General features: G+C 41.1%; 1 protein-coding gene across 1 annotated transcript in view; it reads right to left on the reverse strand.

Annotated features, from left to right (window-relative positions):
* Nucleotides 1-17,071, reverse strand: part of LOC140121604 (phospholipid-transporting ATPase IK-like) — a 671,195-nt gene that overhangs the window by 589,930 nt on the left and 64,194 nt on the right. The window contains exons 5-6 of the mRNA XM_072141425.1: nucleotides 12,230-12,328; nucleotides 10,579-10,640 (exon numbers count right to left, since the gene is read on the reverse strand). Coding sequence (XP_071997526.1) covers nucleotides 10,579-10,640; nucleotides 12,230-12,328 — 161 coding nt within the window. The remainder of the gene's footprint in view (nucleotides 1-10,578; nucleotides 10,641-12,229; nucleotides 12,329-17,071) is intronic.

Consider the following 17,071-nt stretch of genomic DNA (forward strand, 5'->3'; position numbering starts at 1 on the left):
GACCTTGCCCAAAGTAAGGGGCGGATTAGCGGTACCCGAAATCCTCAAATACTACTGGGATACGCATCTGAGAAGGATACCGGTTCACCTTATATGCTTACACTAAATGGATGGAAGTGGAAAAATTATGGAGTGCCCCGATTCACCCTAATGCCTTCTTATGGGCCACGGCCCCCACACAGATATTGTTATATTGTGATATTATATTGTGATATTATCGATCGCAGGAATTAATAGACTTCCCAGACCTGAAGAGCAGGATCTCTTTGCACGCCTTCTCCCTATTCAGTTACCTGCAAAATAAATCTTTTTTCTCCACTACGTATGATGCTGGTTCAGTCTCAATGCCAACTGAGTTTGAGAGGTTGTGCAAGGCTGGTACCTCTACTGCGGGTCTTCTATCAGCAATCTATCAGCCCAGGTGTGAGATTGTCTTGTCATTGGCGCATCCGCTCCCCTTCCCCACACTATAAAGAACAGGTCCGTGACCTACCCCATCTCTCCTATTGTTCTTCCTCTTGTCTTGTTGTCAGTTTAATATTCTTTGAAGACCTGCTTAGTTTTCAGGCTTTCTATTGTTACCTTAATTATGTTTTATCATTGAACAGGATAATTCCCCCCTTCATCATATGTAGGATATATACAGTCTGAAGTGTTAAGGTATACAATGTCAGCGCTCTTTAATACATCCACCTAGAAGAGACATAATGGGGCTTATTTACTAAGGGTCCACAGATCGCATTTCCGTCGGACTGTTCATGCTTTTCAGGATTTGTGCTGCTGTGAGAGGGATTTAGAAGGGGATTGTGTCGCATGCGATCGGATTTTGGCAAGGCCCCGGCATTCATGCAACAGAAATCGGGGAGCGCAGAATTTAAGATTGAAATTGTGCCGCAAGCAATGCACTTACATACACCGGGAAGAAGAAGGTGAACTCTGTCGGACCTGAGCAGGGAAGCGACATATGCAGGATATTGTGCCCACAATGTTAGTGAATCGCGGCAGAGTGCATGACCGTTGGACAATGCACTTTCGGAAACTCCTCCAGACTGGTATTCTTGTGCTAACGTATATGAAAAACCTAATAAAAATACAGTTGGAAAAAAAAGATTTACCATATATTCCGGAGTATAAGACGACTTTTGAAGACTGAAAAATCTTCTTTCTGGTCTGGGGTCGTCTTATACGCCCTGGGCTGAGCCCTCTTCATAGTCGGTAAGTCTTTGCTGCATTTTGCAGCAAAGGCTTACCGGTAACACCCGCGATCAGTGCTAGCACCGATCGCGGGTGTTCTCACAGCAATGGCTGCCGGCAAAGCTGCCGGCAGCCTCAAAAAGATAACGACGATCCAAAGTCGAAAAAATAGCGCCCAAAGTCGAAAATGGCACTTTTTTGACATTTTGAAAAATATAAAAAAATCTATAAAAAGTGATCAAAAGGTCGAACAGTCCTAAAAATGATATCATTGAAAATATTATCAAATTTCGCAAAAAATTACACCACCCACAGCTCCGTACACCAAAGTATAAAAAAGTTATTAGCGCCAGAAGTTGGCAAAATCAAAAAAATAATTTTTGTACATAAGGTTTTTATTTTTGTAAATGTATGAAAACATTATAAAACCTATACAAATTGTGTATCCCCTTAATCGTACCGACCCAAAGAATAAAGTAGACATGTCATTTGGGGCGCTCAATGAAAGACGTAATATCCAAGCCCACAAGAAAATGGCGCAAATGCGTTTTTTTCACCATTTTCATTGCATTTGGAATTTTTTTCATGGCATGGAATATTTAATAAAATAAAAATTTAAGGTACAGTATGGTAACATTTACAGTAAAATGGACGATGGTAATGTTGTTGTATGCCTTATGTTTATGAGCGACAGTTTTCCTGCTATATACCTGCATGTCATAAGAATTTAAATTAACAAAAGGACCATGTTAAATTCAAATCTGCTTTTTTTTTCATTTTTACCGGTGTTTTGTATGCGTTGGAAAAGGGGTAGTCTTATACAGCGAATATATCTTAAACTCTATATTTTAAAGTAAGGTAAAGTAGGGGGGTCGTCTTATATACCAGGTCGTCTTATACGCCGGAATATACGGTACATTTCACAAAATGTTATGAATGCATGCATGCATGAATGTCACCTTGTCACGCAAAAAAAAAAAAAAAAGCATGTTAAAATGGTGATATTAAATAGTTTTTTTTTTTTTTTTAAAGGTATTCAAACATAAAAAGTTAAAAAAAAATTATGTCAGTGACTGTACTGAGCAATAGAAAAAAAGGAGACGTGTCTTACGGTGCGCACAGTAAAAGGCACTAAAACAAAGCTTGTATGAAAATGGTGCTACTGTGTTTTATTTGGCGCTCCCTGCACTGCCCCGGCAAAGTGTACCACTTTTTTTGTTGCACCTTTAACAGAGGGCGTGCAACATAATTTTGTCAGGCTTTGCATGATAAATCTGGCACACAGTCCGACTGAGCAATGGAGCACCCCCTTCAGTGCAGAAATTTGTGTTAAAAGATAAAGATTAGTGCAGCCGCGACACAAAATGGCTTTGGTGACACAAATGTGGTGCAGACACTTCCTAAATACCTGTGCAAGCAGTTTGCACTAGAAAGAACATGCAAAGTCCAACAGAAAACTGGCACAAAGCCCTTAGTAAATGTGCCCCATAGTGTCAGGAGTATGTAATCAATTTCTGAGCCATAAGTAGTTTGCGTGTCATCTGTGTAAAAGGAAACCTACCATTTGATTTGGTAAATTATGAGCCAAATATACCTTGAGACTGCTGTAGCTACATTGATGCAAATTCATATAATGTTTAACCCCTTAACGCTGAAGCCACTTTTCACCTTCCTGACACGGCCCATTTTTTCAATTCTGCCCTGTGTCACCATAAATGGTTATAACTTTGGGGCGCTTTAACATATCCAAGTGATTTTGAAATTGTTTTCTCATGACACTTTGTACTTCATGTTAGTTGAAAAATATTGGTGGTATGTTTTGAATTTATTTATGAAAAAAGTTAAAAAAGCGGATATTTGGTAAAAATTTGGAAAAATTCTTGATTTTCTAAATTCAAAATGTCCTCTTTTTTCCACACACAGTCCAAAACTTGATAACTAACATTAACAGAATGTCTGATTTATGCTAATGTGGTTACTTATGCATACCTTCACTTTTGTAAGATGTTATGGGGCTTTGAACTTTAAGTGCAATTTTTCACATTTTCATTAAAAACACAAAATCAGGCTATTAAAGGTTTCAAGTCACTTTTTAAGAGACCGAAATAAAAGTCAAACCCCATAAATTACCCCCTTACAGAAACTACACCCCTTAACATATGTAAATCAACTTTCATGAAGTTTGTTAACCTTTTAATTGTTTTACAGGGGATAAAACAAAATTGTGTGCAATTCGGAAATTTTAATTTTTTTGACTAAAGGAATGTGTTTTTCAAAAAAATTACAAATTCTCAGTGGATAAAGTACCAAATCGCTCCAGAAAATTTTATTCCCAATTTCTCCTGAGTACGCCAATACCCCATATGAAGTGGTAACCTGCTGTATGGGCACACACCAGGGCATTGAAAGGAAGCTGCGCAATTCAGAGCAGATGATGCATTGTCTCTTTTTAACGGCTATACAATCTTAGGGCTTATGAGGGCTTATTTTCTAAAAAAAAACGTATTAACTAAAAATTAAGTATCTGTAAGTATCTGTTAGATGCACTTTACAGATACTTAATTTTTAGTTGGTCATCATCTTATTGATGAGATTTTATTAAATCTTAAATGTATTTAGGGAAATAAAATCAGCAATTTTGGTTTCCTTTCTTCTTGTATTTTTTGGGGTCGTACACTGTACCATAAAAATAACATATTGGGAGTCATTTACTTACTTTTGGCGCACGCGATCGGATTGTGGCACATCGGCGCCGGCATGCACACGACGAAAATCGGGGGCGTGGCCGTACGAAAACCCGACAGATTAGGAAAAAACGCAGCATTTTTTTTAAAAAAAGTGTCGCTTGACACGCACTTACCCGCACCCGGCCCGACTTGGTGAACTCCAGTGCATTCCGATGAACTTCAGCGCAGCAGCAACACCTGGTGGACGTCAGGGGAACTACCTTAGTGAATTGCCGGAAGACCCAAATCCTCCACACAGAACGTGCCGCTGGATCGCGAATGGATCTTTATTCTATAGATCACTACAGTTATGGTGATACGTCATCTATATAGTTTTTAATATATTTTTTACATTTTTACTGAAGAAAAACTAATATTGGTTAAACTAATTTGGTTAACATGTCAGCACCTGTCCAGCAAACCGCGCAACCACAACCAGGCTTGTCGCTAGCTGTCAGACTAGGTAAGTGGTGGCAAACTCACCCTGTGACGTCCCTGCGGGCTAAGGCCCTGCCTAAAGCAGATAAACCGCCCTGGAAAGGGCGAACCCACTATCAGGAACCTAACTGACGGTCCCTGAGTGACCCTACAAGATGGCAGGGAAAACTTACTTCGTCTGGCAGCTGCTGGATGGTGGAGCGGACAGGTAACCGGAATACAGGAATAGACCAGTGTTCACACTGGTGCACAGAATACTAACACAGGTCAGAGACAGGGAAAGTGGGATAACACAAGAAGGAAAACAATACTGAGTGACAAACAACAGATATACACAGGTCTTCAGGCAGGTTATACACAGGTCAGGTCAAGATCAAACTAGTTATATACAGTTCAGGTACAGATACAGGTAGACAAACGGAGACAGGTAAAACTGAACTAGATACAAAGATAGGACAACACTTAAAATAACACTTATAATTTCAGGTATATAAGGCCGTTCCTGGACACACCTCCAGCAGCACACTGGGGGAACTGTCCATCAGGCTAGTAACCCTTGCTGGGCAGGACAGAAATGCAAGGAGCAGGGTGTGGCTCAGTTAATCCAAACACAAGCATTAAGCCACAGTTCACACATAAATAAATGCCATCTATTCCGCAAACTGCGGATAGTGCAAAGGCACGGACGTGACATAATAGAGCTGGTTTAGGGCTTCTTTTTTTATGTGTTGAGTTGTCCTTTTCAGTGGCACCATTTTGGCGCACATAACTTTTTTATCACTTTTTGGAACATTTTTACAGACAGATTTTTTAAAAAATTTACATTTTTGGCAAGTTTTTTGGGTTTTGTTTTCACGGTGTTCACTGAGCAGGTCCAATAATGTAACTCATTTATTGTACAGATTGTTACGTACGTGGCGATACCAAATATGTGGGGTTTTCTCATGATTCTGTGCTTTTTGTTCTTTATTAGGTATGTATAGGGAATGTTGGTGTTTAGGGGACTTTTTTGCTTTTACAGGCTGTCTTGAACAAGCAATGATTTGATCGCTTGTTCAAGCTCGTATTCCTATAACACAGTGTAATACTGTACATATGTGCTCAGTGTGTTGCAGCCGAGTCCTGCTAGGTGGCAAGACCCAGCTCACAGCGCTCAGCCCCGGTGGCACTGGCAGACCCCAAGGCTGCCACCCGAGCAGCGGAAGCCCCCCCCTTCCCCCGTGACCCCGATAAGCGCTGCTGGGGGTCTGATCTAGTGCAAAAGACCATTACACTCTGCGGCCAGTGTTAGCAGTGTTGTCGGCTACAATATGCAGCCGACAACCTTCAATTGCTGGCACCGGCGCCGCTCTGCAGCCAGTGCCAGAAGCGAGACGTAGTACTACTTCACTATGCGGCAAGTCCTTGCCGTCCCTGATGTAGTACTATGTCCAATGTTGGGGAGGGGTTAATCCCTGAGTTGAGTGGTTTTGCTGAAAAAATTATTGTAAAATTCAGGACCCTGGGAAAGTTGGATGAAGCTGGCTGCCTACATAAACACATTACACCAAGCTTGTTATTACACATGGAGCTGAGTCAAGACAGGACTAATTAACATGAATTGGATCACTCATACACAGCAGCTGAGATGGTGCAGTGATTGAAAATTCTACCTGGCAGGGAGAACAGTGATTACATCATTCTCTGGTGCAATGCAAAACTAATGTGCTAGGAAAAGCGCTGATCCCAGGCAAAGGAGTGACACAGCTTCATTATCATAATTTTATAATTGTTTTATCAGCAAAACCACTCAGCTCAGGGATTAACCAAGATATGATTCTACATCAGTGTAGCTACAGCACTCTAAAGATACTCTCATTACGCTGACGGAGCAACAAGGGGTTTGACGGAGGTACGTGGGACCTCATCGGACCCCTCGTTTTCGTGATCTGTGGGGGTCTAATCACTGAGATTTGCAGCGATCAGTAAATTAGGCTCTATCCTTTGGATAGGGCCTTACATGTTTTAATGGGAAAAACCCTTTAAAAGGAAATGAGAGATTACAGTACTGTCAAAATCCATCCTGAGAAACCAGGCACAGTGACTCTGGGAATCTTCTTGTATTTGTTATTAATGTTATTTTTTCTAATATCAATGTTTAAATTATTCTTATGATCCAGAAGTGCTCCTGGGACTGTTACCCAAGTAACTCTGTGCTGTATCTTCACAGGCGGTTACATTGTCCCACCCTCTCCCTCTACTCATTTGCATAATTTTAAAAGTGGATTTTAAAAAGAAGGAGACCATGGATAACAAACATACAAAGATAAACACATTCACACTTTCTGAACCTATGAATAATGTTCCTGCTTTATCATGATTGATTTTATACTAATCTATAATAATAAGTGCCATCATATTCTTTACAACTCATAGGGGACATATACAAATAAAATGCTACATTACAGAATACAAACAGTCATATGGAACAATAGGAATGTGGGCCCTGATCATAAGAGCTTACAGTTTCTGTGGATGAGGCGGTGATGCAAAAGCTTACAGTCTTTGAGGATGGGGGGGGGGGACAAAAGCTTACAGTCTATGAGGATGAGAGGGTGACACAAGAGCTTACAGTCTATTGGGGGGCACAAGAGCTTACAGTCTATGAGGATGAGAGGGGACACAAGAGCTTACAGTCTATGAGGATAATGGGGTAACACAAGAGCTTACAGTCTATGAGGATAAGAGGGTGACACAAAAGCTTACAGCCTGTGAGGAGGTAGAGGGAATACAAGAGCTTATAGTCTATAAAGATGAAGGGGTTGTCACAAGAACTTACAGTCTATGAATATTCATGATAGATTTCCTTTAAGAGCAGCATAAAAGTTCATAGAGCATATATATTTCTGTCAAAGCTTTATTTACAGAGGACTATCATCTCTCTATTCAACTACTTGTACCCCTAGTAATCCTAAATATTAACCTAATTAGTAAATATTGGGCAAGCTATATAAATATGAATATTCTTAAACAGGGTGCCTGGTAGTTGAGAAACATGACTTCCTTCTTACAAAAACAGCACCAAATTTGACCATGGGATTGCAGCTAAGACATATAGAAACAAATGGAGCTTGGTTGCAATACCAGGTACAACCAGGTTTGGCCCGGTTTTTGGTAGAAAGTAGATGTGTTTTTGAAAAGCTCACTTTGCTATACTGCGGTGGCCAAGACAGTTGCATTTGTAAAATGCCCTATAATGTACACATCCAAGTGCAGAGACCTAAAATAGACATGTAATATGTCCGTGTAGCAGTAGGTGGGCCCCCAGAATCAATTTCAATGGTAGGCCCTAGGCGTCCCAGTCCAACCCTGCTGCAGGCCATGTGGTGAGAAGTGCTGTCCTGAGGCGGCATCGGAATATACTGGATATGAACTATAACAGCTGACATCCCAGTGTAACATCCACGGTCAGAGTGGCCTGACAGGGGACTCTCCCCGACGATTGCACTTTCTTCAGGGGGCACCGATCACTGTCATGGCAACCCTGAGGTCCAATCAGGACCCCAGGGCTGTCTGCAGACAATGCCGGTAAGATGCCTTCTATGTGTCATGTGACAGATGATTGCTTGTTCGTGTCTCATGGTGGAAATAATTAAAAAAAGTAAAAAAAATTTTCTTAAATAAAATTGAAATGCCCATACGCTACATAAACATATAAATAGACATATAACGCAAAAAAACAATATCATAACACAAACCCCACATATATAGCATCACCAAGTCCATAATGACCCATAGATTTAGAAAAGATCATTATTGAACTCCTTTGAAGAACACCATAGAAAAAACAGCCGTATCCAGGGATCAGACGGCAACGTTGTGCAAATCAACTTGCAATTCTTTATTATACAGTAGGCAACTGCCCAAAAATCAGCAGGTTTCGGTTGGTGGGGTGGTCATGGAGAGTGGTCAGCAGGAATATAGCACACAATCTGATAGTAGATGCAGGCTGGGATAGTTGAGGTGGAGCTGTGTCCAAATTGTGGAAGCTGCAGCTCTGGGCTACAGTATCCAGACTTGCTCTAAGTGTTAGGCTATAGGCCTAAGGCACTGGAAGCTCCTTGGATTGATATCAGGGGCAGCCAAGGCATTTGCTGCTCACTCTGTCTCCTTGGGATTAAACCAGACTAAGTCCACGTGCGTCCACCTCAGCAGGTGGTAGCACCTATCCAAGCACACTCCAGCTAACAATACATCCACATTATTGGATGATAATTTACACCGATTTAACTGTTGCCTTCCCAGGCAGAATCTACAGCTGAATTAACATAAAATTCAGGTTCCAGGAACTTCCTAGAGAGGTGGATCAATCTCCCTAACAGCTTTTGTCCCAAGGAGGGTGCTATTCGCAACTACCAGCCTGCCTATGCATTGGCAGGGGTGTTGCATACCCCCTTGGTAATTGAAAAAGCCGCCATCGGCTATGGATCGGATGGAAATGTAGGCTAAAGCTGGCCAGCAGCATATAGCTTCCAGGTGGTTCATGCACACTACAGCATGTAGGGGGTGCAAATAATAAAGTGCACTTTAGGGTAAGTGCTAGCTATGTAGGATGAGACCCACGGTCTTGGCTACAGGCATCGGGGTTGGTGTCGGGCTAAGTAACAAAAGTGAGGACTATTCAGTTGGTAGCTAACGCATAGTCCCGGGAGTCACGGGCAATGGCTGGCTGTAAGGAACCATCAGGTGGTTTTCTCCTCTTCGAGGGTGAAGTTACATCCGACTGTGCCAGTTGCTCGAGCATTTTGCTCATAGTGTCTGCCATGACTCTAAGCCTCTCGCTAATCACACATTGTAATCAATGGGTTATTACAAGACAGCATTGGGTCTTCGGAAGACATCACAGGGAGCAACAATCTCATTTCTTTAAGGCTACCGGCAGCTTCACGGGCGGCGAAGTACGGGTTGGCACCCATGATCGGTGCTATCACTGATCGCGGTTGTTACCGGTAAGCCTTTGCTGCAATATGCAGCAAAGACTTACCAGCTATGGAAAGGGCTCAGCCTGTGAGCCCTCCCAATGCATCCGCACGCGACGTGTGATATACTATTATGTCACATGTCGGTAAGGGTTTAATTCTACTTTGACTTGTCCTTCCATAGCATACCAGACTGTGGTCTTTAGTGAATTTGTGACCTTTTGATAGAAAAGTCGCAAAAAGTCACAATCAGTCGCAACATTTCTTTGCATAGACTGGGGCAGCCTTTGATTTGATTTGTGCCAAAATGGAATTGAGTCGCAACTTTCACATCTTGGTTCTGGTGTTAAATAAGGTAACTCGCTGCAAACTAGACAATGGTAAATTTTGAAGGGATAGATACAACAATGGAAAATAAATGTGGTTATCAGCTCACCCATATATAAATCCAAAGAGTGTCATAACCTCAGTAGAGAGGGGGAGAAGAGTGAAGACTCCAATGCCGTGTTGGTGAGTGGCATGCAACAGCAGTAGAAAATGAATGCAGGTACTCCAGCATTCCACATGTAGTTAAAACAACTTAAATTTATTGAGTGCATTCAAAATTTAAGTACAAAAGGGCAGCATGCATGGTACCAACGTGTTTCAAACTTTAAGTCATTTATTGCACGGTTAGACCATGATTAAGAACCAAATATTTTTAAAGTTACTTAACACTGCCATTGGAACCTGGGTTGGGAGAGTCTCAAAAAATGTAATAATTTAGGAATAATGCACATTTTAAGATAAGTTTAAGAACGTCTCCCTTGATCTATGCTGCATGCAATGACTTAACTCAATAAATGGAAGATGTTTTAAGTACATGTGGAGTGCCGGAGAACCTTCATTCAAACTTTGAAGGGATACTGAGACCCAGGTTGAGACCGTCTTAGGCACAAAAACATGTGCCCCTGTATATTCAAAAGTGGAAAATTTCTGTTACTCTTAAAGTAGTTTCACACATATTTGTACCAATTCTGGGTTTCAATAGCTTTTGGTTTTGGCTCACAATATGTGAGCCTAAAATGGATAAAAATAAATGAGATGTGAACTGAAATAAAACATTCCTAATATATGAACAAAACTAATACCCAAAACTTATTGTGAATATGTGAATATGTCATAAAGTTTTTTTTTTATAAACCCCAATAGTTCGACATTTTATGAACCAAAGAATGAGGTCAAATAGCTGAGGAGAACGTAACATGATGACCAAAACCAACCTTTTTACTTCCAGGATTTCACATGGTCTGTTATTTATTTCATTGTCACTTCTGTTACGTGCCTGTAAATAAGATTTCAGTATTACTTTGTGTCTAAGAATTCATATTGCAAAACATACACATAGTGTCTTTCATAACTTTTTACAAAAAAGTATGCTACAGTCAATTATAGAGGGAATATATAAGTTGTCAGAATGATTACTGGAGGGAAAGCTGATTCATAGGCAACTCTTAAAGTTGTAAGTGAAGAAGGAAAGAAAAACAGTTTTCTTTAAAGGAAACTTTTTATCAGAAACTGTCCTAATTAACTAGCAGTATGTTATCTTGCAGCTTTATACCTTACAGACCAGGTTTCTTTCATAGCCCAGAATGGTTACGACACTCAGGAAATCAACTTAAAAGTGAAATATAAATTGTAAGTGTAACACCCTCTACATGCTAGGAGCTTTTAGACTTATCACCTCTCTAGGAGGTCTATAAATAGTAGAGAACTTTGTAATTGGACAGTCTGGACTCAGCTCCATCTCTACCAGCCCAGCCTGAAGCTGCCAGGCAGTAGACCAGCCCTCCGGTCCCCATAGCAAGCACCGTGACTACAGCGTGCCCAAGGCCGCACTAGCCAGCCACTCCGGTATTCTGGGGCCAGGCTGTCTCCAGGATACAAGAAAAGGCTATGCCTCAGTGGGTGATGTTACAGTAGTATCAAGTCAAGGAGCCATAGATTTTAACAGTAAAGTCAAGCTCTCCTTGCCTCTGAACACCTCCTCCCCTGACTTGCGTTGGACTGCAGCAGATCTGGCTAGCGATATCTCTGGGTGTGGGACCCTTAATTATAGTGCAGGGGGAATTCCGAGACAGGGAAAGCTTGACTTCAGTGGTAAACTCCTTGACTTTATACAAAAAATTTACACTCACTTCAAAGTTGATTTTCTAGGTGAGGTCACCCTACTGGACCATGAAAGAGACATGATCTGGAAGGTGGGTTTTTTTAATTTTTTGATGTTCAACTACTACAAGGCCAAACTTTTTTGATTTTTCATCTTTTTTTCATTTTTTTTCGGGTAACAATTGTAAAGGTTTTAAATCAAACCTTTATTTAGGCAGTTCAGCATATAATACAAAAACATGCAAAATGATTATTTAGATTAACATCTTAACTGTATTTCACATGGCTACTAAGGCTGTATGGAACATGCACATGGGCTTAGCTTACTCCATATATAGCAGGTATTAGCTGCATTATGCATTATCAAAACTGATGGCAGTTAAGGCCGGTTTTTGACAAAGTGATGGCTGGGGTAAAACTAAAAGTGGGGCCCCAAATAAAACTATTTTATGAACAGTGACATTCAGTAAGATTGCTCTCTTTAGCCATGCACAATAATAACACTTTGTAATTTACAAACATTAGTAAGGTAAGATAATCTGTAATTTGGTACTGTAGGAGAATTTTATCGGCGATAGACAGATGATAGGTAGAGGAAAGATGATAAAGATTTATAGATGCATAAATAAAGGACCCATCCGAGTGTTCCTATATAAATTTTCCTAGTGTTTGTGACCTGGCATTTAAAAATTTACGATATATAAGGCAAATTTGTACTGAATCTGGATATGCCATAATAATGATAAAATACTAAAGTGTACTTACAATGTCATCAAGAAGGTCTTTCATTGCTCTTATTACTAACAGAAATAGCAACGGTATCATAATAGCAAACCAAGGCAGGGTTGAAATTGCAGGAATGGTCTGGAAGTAATATAAGGTAGTTAATGTATTTTAATGAATAAAGGCAGATATTAAACTGGTATCAAGTGTAAAAAAAATATTCCAGTTGCAATTCTTTCATTCACTATGTAGTGGTATGTATTGATAGCAATAAAATATAAAATGATGAATCAAAATAAAAATTAATATTCTATGGAGGTTTGGATTTGGAAATTCAAATTTTGGTGAACCAACTTCAGTCAAAATGCAAGGAAGTGAGGGTCACTAATGTATGTAGACTTCACCTGCCTCTATAACCTCCCTACAATGGCTGGGTATGCTGTGGTGGTGGGTCTCCTTCAAAAACTTGATTAAAGCAACTCCGTGACAGTCTGTGGTGCAAGGTAGCGTTGTGTGGAACAAGACCTAGTAAGGGGATTTATCACCTCATTGTCTGGTTTCTTGTACTGCTTTTTGAGACGTTTTTGTAGTAGTTGAGACTGTCTTGTCACATATGTCAAGTAGAGACTTTTTTCTCTAAAAGTAATACAAGGTGGTTATACATCCTCTCCATAATGTCCCAGATGTGGTTGATTGCATCCAAAGCTGGGGAATGGGCAGGACATATCATAGCATCTAAGTCTCATAGTATCAGTTTTGTGAACTGTGGGTACGTTTGATGTTTTTATGCAACTTATGTGACTTTTCAACTTTTGTAAACAAAAAACATAATTTAGAGCACCACAAAACGATTTATCAAACAGCCAAAACCACTTAATAAATCAGACAGCAGAGCTCCAAAGAAAGACACAGAACTGCCCCAAGGAGCCAACCCCCTGTATTTTTAAAATAAACATATGGGTAAGTACTACCTCCACATTACAATATCCCTGAAATAACTAGTCTATCCAGTCAAGGAACCCTCTATGCACTCCAACTCCCATACATCCTACTGTGAAATTCTGAACACACCTCTATGACGATCTTAGTCCTTGAAGCCATTGATGTATATAAATTCACCTAGTACAGGAAGGATACCTGCAATAAGGGCACTGGAAGCAGTGTCGTTCCTATTCTTTAAACAAATAATTCTGCTGCTCAAACTCCTTTAAGTCAAGCCAATGAGCAAGCTCACCTATGCCATCCACGTTATTATAGTGGCCATTTATGCTGCCCCAACAAACAGGGACATTGCATTATGGATATAATTCCTGAGACCTTTTCTAGCAGGGTATATATATACATATACAAACAATGGGTAATAGCCTAGTGGTCATTTTGACCGCCTCAAACTCCTCTGTGAGTAAAGCCAAATAAGAACTAGGAGCCCCGATAAACCTTGGAGCCTGCATTCTGCTACAACACTGGGAGGATATCCGATAACCAAGTGAACGCACTCTGCGATGGGCATCTGGACATAAAAATACCACATACCCTACATGATGTCAGCGACTTAAATACCTGTGCGTCACTCACTCCCAAGTACCACCCTTGTTTGTAGTGTATGCCAGCAATTAGAACGGCACTACGTACCCTGTTCCTCGTCCAGGAAGCTTTCCCTCATAAGCACGAGTAGGAGGCAGGACGAGGTGGCAGTAAGGAACCTCCCTCACACGTTCCGATTGGTCAATAATCTGACAGAGAGGGACCACGCCCCCTTGCAAATATGAGCCAGCTGATTCGTTAGAAAAGAAGGCTCGCCAGTGGTGACGAGCGACGGAGCAGCATATAAGCAGGACCGCAACAGCACGCCGCGGCCATAACAATGCCGGAGTGCACCAGCACAGACTTATGTGAAACATACCCCTAATAGTAATGCCGCAATGAATGACCCCTGATGAGTTTAGGCGGACGAAACGCGTTGGGTCTTAGGGTGTATACGTTTTAGCAGTAGTAGGTGTAGTGTTTCAGCCTGTACTCTGTACCCAGCGAGGAGAGTTCATAGGAGACATAAAAGTGAACTCCCGTCAGCAGATCAGCTAAGCTGGAGCTGGTAGATATGTTCTGCAACTAGCGATATAGGCGGTACAGCTGCTAGCAGACACATATACAGCTCTTTATCTGTTAACCTCATAGTGTCAGTAACAGAGTGCCAACAACACTGGCGATCTGACTGTCACTGACTTGGCAGCTTTACAGCATATAAGCTGCTAGTCATCTGCTACAATCTTAGGCAGCAATCAGGCTTGTTATTGGGATAGGTGTAGGCACAGGCACAACTATATGTTCCATTGACACAGGCACAGTGACAGGTTCCATTGGAGAACAGGAACGACAGTGCAACAGTGTTCATCTAGTAAGCCATCCCATTAGTTAGTATCACACACACTACATACTGCTCCACAGTATTGAGGTGGCGTAATAAACTCAAATAGCCACACCAATACAGTGTTTTATTGCAATCTCAGGACATACTAGTCACTGGGAAGTATCCCAATTACAACTAGAGAGGGGGGTTTATACCGCATTGTTTGCGGGCATGAAACCATGCAAGCACCCACCCTATATGTCCAAATAGAGATTCACACTCGTTTCATGTTTGTCTGTATTTTGGAGTCCTATTATATTAGTATTTAATAAAAGTTATATTTTAATCCTTCATCATCAATATCTCCACTGTCAGTGATCTAAACATATGGGTAGTTACTAGAGATGAGCGAACATACTCGTCCGAGCTTGATGCAGTTTCCGAGCGTACTCGAAACTGCTCGTTGCTCGGACGAATACTTCGCCCGCTCGAGAAAATGGCAGCTCCCGCCGTTTTGCTTTTTGGCGGCCAGAAACAGAGCCAATCACAAGCCAGGAGACTCTGCACTCCACCCAGCATGACGTGGTACCCTTACACGTCGATAGCAGTGGTTGGCTGGCCAGATCAGGTGACCCTGGAATAGACTAGCCCCTGCCTGCGCTGCTCGGATCATTCTGTGTCTGGATGCCGCTAGGGAGAGAGCTGCTGCTGGTCAGGGAAAGCGTTAGGCTGTTCAATTAGAATAGTGTTAGGCAGGAGTGATTCTACAAGAACCCAACAGCCCTTCTTAGGGCTACAATAACGTTATACTTTTTTTTTTTTTTTATTTGCAGCTAGTACCATATTGTGAGGAATTTGCAGGGGGACTTGCTACCGTTGTGTTTAGCTCTTAGTGACACACATATCCACCTCAAACACCAAAGTGGGAAAATTTATTAGGGGTTTGAGTAGAATTAGGCACAGTCTGGCAGTTTCTTTTTATTTTACGTTTATTTTTTCATAACTCAGCGTCATCTCATCTGGCATAGCAGTGTGCTTTCATACTTGGCTAGAAAATAGCCATAGGAGAATCCAAACGGCTTACTTACGCCTACAATAGCGTTATATATTTTATTTCTGGTTGATCTGCTGGTGGCTGTCCTTGCTGTAGTGCATCTACTACCAAATTGTGAGGAATTTGTAGTGAGACTTGCGACCTTTGTGTTTAGCGCTTAGTGACGCACATATCCATCGCAAAGACCGAAGTGGGAAAATTTATTAGGGGTTTGATTTCAATTAGGCACAGTCTGCCAGTTTCTTTTTATTTTACGTTTATTTTTTCATAACTCAGCGTCATCTCATCTGGCATAGCAGTGTGCTTTCATACTTGGCTAGAAAATAGCCATAGGAGAATCCAAACGGCTTACTTACGCCTACAATAGCGTTATATATATTTTATTTCTGGTTGATCTGCTGGTGGCTGTCCTTGCTGCAGTGCATCTACTACCAAATTGTGAGGAATTTGTAGTGAGACTTGCAACCGTTGTGTTTAGCGCTTAGTGACGCACATATCCATCGCAAAGACCGAAGTGGGAAAATTTATTAGGGGTTGGATTTCAATTAGGCACAGTCTGCCATTTCCTTTTTATTTTACGTTTATTTTTTCATAACTCAGCGTCATCTCATCTGGCATAGCAGTGTGCTTTCATACTTGGCTAGAAAATAGCCATAGGAGAATCCAAACGGCTTACTTACGCCTACAATAGCGTTATATATATTTTATTTCTGGTTGATCTGCTGGTGGCTGTCCTTGCTGCAGTGCATCTACTACCAAATTGTGAGGAATTTGTAGTGAGACTTGCGACCTTTGTGTTTAGCGCTTAGTGACGCACATATCCATCGCAAAGACCGAAGTGGGAAAATTTATTAGGGGTTTGATTTCAATTAGGCACAGTCTGCCAGTTTCTTTTTATGTTACGTTTATTTTTTTAATAACTCAGCGTCATCTCATCTGGCATAGCAGTGTGCTTTCATACTTGGCTAGAAAATAGCCATAGGAGAATCCAAACGGCTTACTTACGCCTACAATAGCGTTATATATATTTTATTTCTGGTTGATCTGCTGGTGGCTGTCCTTGCTGCAGTGCATCTACTACCAAATTGTGAGGAATTTGTAGTGAGACTTGCGACCGTTGTGTTTAGCGCTTAGTGACGCACATATCCATCGCAAAGACCGAAGTGGGAAAATTTATTAGGGGTTTGATTTCAATTAGGCACAGTCTGCCAGTTTCTTTTTATTTTACGTTTATTTTTTTAATAACTCAGCGTCATCTCATCTGGCATAGCAGTGTGCTTTCATACTTGGCTAGAAAATAGCCATAGGAGAATCCAAACGGCTTACTTACGCCTACAATAGCGTTATATATATTTTATTTCTGGTTGATCTGCTGGTGGCTGTCCTTGCTGCAGTGCATCTACTACCAAATTGTGAGGAATTTGTAGTGAGACTTGCGACCTTTGTGTTTAGCACTTAGTGACGCACATATCCATCGCAAAGA

The sequence above is a fragment of the Engystomops pustulosus genome, chromosome 1 (genome assembly GCF_040894005.1).
Source record: "Engystomops pustulosus chromosome 1, aEngPut4.maternal, whole genome shotgun sequence".
Classification (NCBI taxonomy): domain Eukaryota; kingdom Metazoa; phylum Chordata; class Amphibia; order Anura; family Leptodactylidae; genus Engystomops; species Engystomops pustulosus.